Source organism: Malurus melanocephalus, unplaced genomic scaffold (assembly GCF_030028575.1).
Source record: "Malurus melanocephalus ecotype Western Australia unplaced genomic scaffold, MMel_1.1 scaffold_903, whole genome shotgun sequence".
Classification (NCBI taxonomy): Eukaryota; Metazoa; Chordata; class Aves; order Passeriformes; family Maluridae; genus Malurus; species Malurus melanocephalus.
The window spans coordinates 25,444-31,977 of record NW_026624135.1 but is presented as its reverse complement, the minus strand read 5'-3'; the positions used below and the strand labels follow the sequence as shown (position 1 = coordinate 31,977).

At 51.3% G+C, this 6,534-nt stretch overlaps 1 protein-coding gene across 1 annotated transcript in view; it reads right to left on the bottom strand.

Annotated features, from left to right (window-relative positions):
- LOC130585505 (histone-lysine N-methyltransferase, H3 lysine-79 specific-like) overlaps positions 1–6,534 on the bottom strand; it is a gene marked incomplete at its 5' end in the record, with an annotated part of 27,419 nt that continues 20,885 nt past the window's right edge. The window contains 2 exon segments of the mRNA XM_057386043.1: positions 1–4,315; positions 5,482–6,478. Of these exon segments, the coding sequence (XP_057242026.1) occupies positions 3,723–4,315; positions 5,482–6,478 (1,590 nt within the window).

Here is a 6,534-nt window from a genome sequence, read left to right as displayed (position 1 = left end):
TTCCTTCCCCCATCACTCCCCCTGCTCCCAACCGAAAGGATTTTGGGATATGAACACAGGCAGGGCAATAAATAATCTGCAGACCTTGAAGAACTGGGTTTGGCTTGGCCAAACCCCCAAAAATCAGCACCAAGGATTCAAACCAGAGGCACAGTTCTGACGGACAAAATAGCACCGAGGAGGCTCTTTTACATCTCTGCTGGTGTGCCAGTCCTTTAGTATTCAGAGAATTTAATAATAAGAAGAACTTGTATTTATGAGTCTAGGTGGAATAAAATAAGTCAAAATTGTTTTCACTTTAAAAAAAAGATAAATACTTCATCTAAACTATCAACAATACAAACTGGAGCTTTAAGCATTTCTTTCGCCTTTTTTTTGCCATTTTTTTTCTCTTTTTTTTTGTTTTTTTTTTTGAAACTCAGATTCACAGTAAATATTTGCTCTGTTGTTTAGGTCTGGTTTTTGTTTTTTCTTTCACGGTTTTTATTTTGTCCAGTAGTAAGAGAGTAGAAACCCCTGCACAGGCCAGGTGAGCACCTTTCAGTGGAAGCCGAGTGAAGTTGGTCCACGTTGTCCTTGCATAGGTCACATTGGGTTGAGGTAGAAATCCTAGTTACCTGCGTGACAGGAGGAGAGGAAGAGACTCATCTAAATAAAAAGGCAAAAATCTGCTGTGGTTTAGATGTGTCAGTCATTCCTACAGCGCTCCCAGAGCTCCTCAGGCGGTCCCATCCCAATCCCAAAGAGGGAAGGATGGATGTTCCAACAGACACGTGGCCCCTCCAAATCCTGCAGTGTTTGAAGCTGTGATTCTGTTGAATTCTGTCCTACGGGGCTTGGACACCAYGTGAGGGGGAAAAAATAAATTAAAAAARGTMTTTCCCCCRCTCAGTAATTCAACTTTTTCTAGCATGAGTTAATCTGTGTTGAGTTTTGTAATTACTATTATTTGTTATTATTGTGGGGGAGGGAYTTTATGGATTATGGAAAGGTTTGGGTTGGGAGGGACCTTAAAGATCATCCAGTGCCACCCCTGCCATGGCAGGGACACCTCCCACTGTCCCAGSSWGCTCCCAGCCCCAATGTCCAGCCTGGCCTTGGGCACTGCCAGGGATCCAGGGGCAGCCACAGCTGCTCTGGGAATTCCATCCCAGCCCCTCCCCATCCTCACAGTGGGGAATTCCTGCCCAATATCCCATCTAAATTCTACTTTTTCACTGGGAAGCCATTCCCTGTGTCCTGTCCCTCCAGCCCTTGKCCCCAGTCCCTCTCCAGCTCTCCTGGAGCCCCTTCAGGCCCCAAAAGGGGCTCTGAGCTCTCCCTGGATCCTTCTCCTGTCCAGGKGAGCACCCCCAGCTCTCCCAGCCTGGCCCCACAGGACACAAGCCCAGCAGGGTATTTGAGCCCCCAATTCCTGGCTGCAGCCCTGAACTCATCCATTCACACCAAAATCATGGAACTGCTCTAAAACCTGTCCCGTGCTCGAGTCAGGGGCTTTGGGATCACAACCACCTCARTCCATTCTGTCTCTGTGCTCCCAGCTCTGTCACCCAGCTGCTCTCCTCCTCACGTCACCTTTGTGCCTTGGCAGAGAATTTCCCAGTGACAGGGACTGTCACACCTGATTGATCCTCCACCTCAGGTCCAGGGAACTCCAGCAGAGGTTCTCACACTGCTCTCACTGCCCAGACCCCAAATTGAGCCTCCTCACCATCCCCATCCTCCTCTTCCTTCCCCAGCCGCTCTCTGCTCAGGGTTCTCCAAGCCCTTTCCTGCAGTGGGGAATCCTGGCCATACTCACGTTCCTCCCCCAAAGGAGGGCTTTGGGGTGTCCTGACGAAGGTTTTGGGGTGTCTGAGGAGGAACTGGGTGATGAACATGCTACACACAACGCACAGAGGCTCTCTCAGGGCTGTTGCAATCAAGTTTTATGAGCAGCAAAGCGAGTTCAGCCACGTTTGTGGCTTTAGTACCGGTGCACAGCACAACATCAAGAACCCAGGAGGAAAGCACGGAGCAGGATTTGCCCCAGGGGGTTTGCAGGAAGCACAGTACCCAGCTCTGGGGTGGTACAGTTTATTCTGGAGTCGCTCTAGAGACAGTTCCATCAATTCCTGCTCGGGATGAACACACCCAGRGCCTGCAGAGCCCGCTGTCCCTGCACTCCCAGAGCTCAGGAGCACAAATAAAACACCTGCTGAGCCTGCTGCCAGCCCTGCATCACTGAAAACACAACCACAGGTAGCACAGAAGGGCTGGCACTGCCCTGTCACCTCCCCGTGCTGCCCTATGCACTGCAGGAGCGGGGAATTTGCTCTCCAAGCAAAAGTCAGAACCTGGAGATTTTTAACTTAGTGCCTGCTTAGAGCAGCTGCTGTTGACTGGCAGTAAAATCAAGGCCAYCACGTTGTCACACAGAGTCACCTTTGGGCACCCAGCAAGGGTTGGTTTGGGATTAAGGGGCAGAGCAGGAGGGCAGGGGGATCCAAAAGGCAACACCCACTTCCAACAACGCTAAAAAAACCATAGGACAAACGGACATTTCCTCCTGTCACCACCTCCAGACAGAACACTCGCTCTTCCTCCAGAGATCTCAATCTGAACCAACCCTGAGGCACRGCAGAGTCACCCCTGGGAGTGCTCCTTGTCGAGAAATCCTGACTCCCAGAGCAGAGAGCATCAACATCCTCCACCCTTTGCCACCGCCTTTTGTTTCCCACATTTGAGAGTTCATTCCCCACATTTCAGAGGTCTCTCTCCATTTTAGAGGCTTCTCTCACCATTTTAGAGGTTTCTCTCTCAATTTTAGAGGTTTTTCTCTCCATTTTAGAGGTCTTTGCCCATTTCAGAGTTCTCTCTCCCCATTTTAGAGATTTCTCTCCCCTTTTCAGGGATTTCTCTCCCCATTTCAGAGATTTCTCTCTCCATTTCAGAGATTTCTCTCTCCATTTCAGAGATTTCTCTCTCCGTTTCAGAGATTTCTCTCTCCGTTTCTGAGATTTCTCTCTCCGTTTCTGAGATTTCTCTCCCCATTTTAGAGATTGCTCTGCCAATTTCAGAGGTCACTGCCCATTTCAGAGATTTCTTTCTCCATTTCTCTCTGCCCATTTTAGAGATTTCTCCCCCCATTTCAGAGATTTCTCTCCCCATTTCAGAGGTCTCTCTGTACATTTTAGAGATTTCTCTCTCCATTTCTCTCTGCCCATTTTAGAGATTTCTCTCTGCCCATTTCAGAGGTCCCTCTCGTCATTTCAGAGATTTCTCTCCCCATTTCAGAGGTTTCTCTGCCCGTTTTAGAGATTTTCTCCCCATTTCAGAGATTTCTCTGTCCATTTCAGAGATTTCTCTCTCCATTTCAGAGGTCTCTCTGCCCATTTCAGAGAATTCTCTCTGCCCATTTCTTTCTGCCCTTTTGAGATTTCTCTCTCCATTTTAGAGATTTCTCTCTCCATTTCAGAGATTTCTCTGCCCATTTCAGAGATTTCTCTCCCCATTTCAGAGATTTCTCTGCCTATTTCAGAGGTCCCTCTCCCCATTTCAGAGATTTCTCTGCCCATTTCAGAGATTTCTCTCCCCATTTCAGCAGTTTCCGTTTGGCAGAGCCCGGCCCCGACCTCTCTCTGCAAAGGAAGAAGCGTCAGTGAGCATCTCGCACGCAAACTCCTCCGCTTTAGTGTCCGGCCTTACCTTACAAAACAAGACCCGTTAGCTAAGCAAGCTCTTTATCGTGGCTTAACCCCCGAAAGGTGCGAAGCATAAGGAGGCTGCATGCCAAGGGTCACCCACATAGCGGCCGTGCCAGCGGCGTTGGGCTGCGGGAGCACGCGGGGCAGGGGCGGGTGGTGGACGGTGAAGGAGGGGCGGGAGGGTTTGTGCTGCTGCAGAGAAGCCAGTTTAATAGACAAAGCAGAGTTAGACTGGACAGGAGCAGAGGAGGAGGAGGATGAGGAGGAAGAGGAGGAGGAGGAGGGCAGGAACGTCTCGCCGGGAGGGATGGAGGGCAGGTTCTGCAGGAGAGCAGGCTCGGAGTTAGAAGCGAGTAAAGGAGGAGGGGGAGGCAAGGACACGTTGGGAGGGGGCGGAGGGGGGTGGAAGACAGATTGCACTGGTGCTCTGTTGAGGTGCTGAGCAGGTCTAGTCTCACTAGAAGTTACTAAATTAGAGGAAGAGGGTGGGAAGGATGAGGATGAGGTGCTGGCAACAGCCTGCAGAGGGTTTAAGCTTAGCACGGTGCTGCTAGAGACAGCACTGCTGCTGAAACTGGCTCCGAATTGATGAGGAGAGGAGGCAGAAGGCACCGCGTGGTTAAAAATACCTGCAAACAGGAGAGAAAAACTCAGCTTCAACAGATGGGCTTTGTACAGTCTCGAGTGACAAGAGAAACAAAACAAAAAAAAAAGCAAAAATAAACAAAAAATAGCAAAAACAAACAAACAAACAAAATTAAAAAGCAAAATTATAATAGTTACAGCCCCATACAAAAATATGCAGCGTGAGAAGGCAGCAAGCAATGAGAGATAATGGTGCAGGCCAGGAGGTACAAAAGGTTCCACTTACCTTTCCTACTGCCAACCTCTAAATGGCACGAGGGAAAATGGTCAGACCCAAGAACTGCCAGTTCTATAGCACACGGGCAGAGTTTGGAGGAGATTAGAAGTGGTCTTTAGAGTTGGTWATCTGGAGGCTCAAAGTGCTGCTCCTCCCTCCCCAGCCTCCTGCTCCCCCACTTACAGGGCAGCAGAGGGGAGGTGCAATTCCAGCAAATCTACGTGCTGAGAGATGGGAGAGTTAGGATTTCCCGACATGGTGCCTGAATGGTTATGGGCAGGGAAGAGAAGCTGTCCTGGACCCTTAGAACGGCAGGCTCAGCCTATCTTCTAGTCCTGCCAGCTTGTCCCCAAGGCTACGAGGCCAAACCCGTGCAGAATCCCACAGTGCAAGGTGCATATGGCATTGCTCTCCTGGCCAAGGAATGTTCTTCGTGTCCATTCAAGGGCCAGAGYGCTACACAACTCCCAACACCAGCTCCTCTGACGTTCTGCTCCTCCTGGGTCACGCTAAATCCATCCAAGGCCTAATCTCAACCTTTGCTCAAGTTGACAAGTGAGAGATCCTTAACACGGCACCAGGAGAAGCGAAATCTGGTTTGTTACCTGCAGGCAGACCTAAGGTGGTTCCAACACAGCAACAAGCAAACATTACCAATCACAAAGGCTGGCTGTATGGTTTCATTAGGGCGGTACAACAAGCTCATCTAGCAGACAAAGCTGATGAGATTTCACTGTGGGGAACTGAACTCATCCTAGCAATTCCGAGAGAGACAGAGAGAGAGAGACAGAGAGAGACAGAGAGAGAGGAGACTGGTTATGTGGGACAGATCTGCTTCACATCCTGCAGAAACGAAAGAGTTTCACCCCTGGAGAGGCAGAGTCAGACTTTCCTTGAGGCCCTGTCTTATACCAGAGAAAGAGTTCTGCCTACCTCCAACTGTTCCACCTGTAACCCCAGGAGAGAAGTTCCCCATAGTGTGAGAATTAGTCAGTCTGGTTGCAGCTGATGACACGTGGACCAGACTGGCAGCAGCTGGCATTGAGTTAAATAAGGACTGCAATACTGAGGAATTTGTCACCGAGTTGAGGTTTGCTTGCAAGGCCATGGGGCCGAGGGGGAACTGCGATCCAGTGGTCAGAGTGTTGAGGAAAGGGTGGTGCGTCGGGACAGACGGAGCGGGGGTCCCTGCTGAGGAAACAGCAGGAGAAAGGCTTTTACCGTTCAGAAGGCCACCAGACGAAACAGCAGCAGAAATGAAAAGGTTGTGGCCGTTTTTAAACTCCACGTCCCGGTCCCTCGCCTTGCCGGCCTTCCCGTTGTGCTGCAGCGAGTTTTTCTCCGCGGCTCCCCCTGCTCGGGCGCTCAGCTCGCCCAGCTCTTTGCCTTTCCCCCCCGGCCGGCTCAGCTCCTCTCCCTTGGCGCCCAGACCTTCCAGCTGCCTCTTGTTCAGGAACAGGTTGGTGTCCGAGACGCCCAGCTCCTTGGCTCGCTGCGGGGGGAAGCCCAGGGAGCAGTTGGGAGCTGTGGAATCCGTGGCTTTGTGAGGGAGAGCGGCGCCGTCCATGAAGCCGTGCAGGCCCAGCTCGGAGGACAGGCCCCCGTTGTAGGTGAAGCCATTTGGGGGGTTTGTGCCGGGGCTCATCCCATCCGAGGGCACGGCCAGACCCTTCCTGCCGTGTCCAGGGACCTTGGTGTCGGCGGGCAGCCCGTCCTCGGGGGCAGGCCTGAAGGAGAACAGCGAGTTCTGGCTCAGAGCYGACGCGGCCTGCAAGGGGCTGTCGGTGGTTTTGGTCAGGTTGATGTCGGATATYGGTGAAAAAGTCGATTTCCATTTGCTGCTGTTGATGCTGTCGTTGCTTTGTGCTTGTTTCCTCCCCGGTAAGCTGCCACCTGGGTTGGGGGGAGGTTTATAAATATCAGCAAACAGCTTTTACTAAATCTGCCCCCTGAGAACGGGGGTTTAGAGAATCAGAGTCCTTAAGG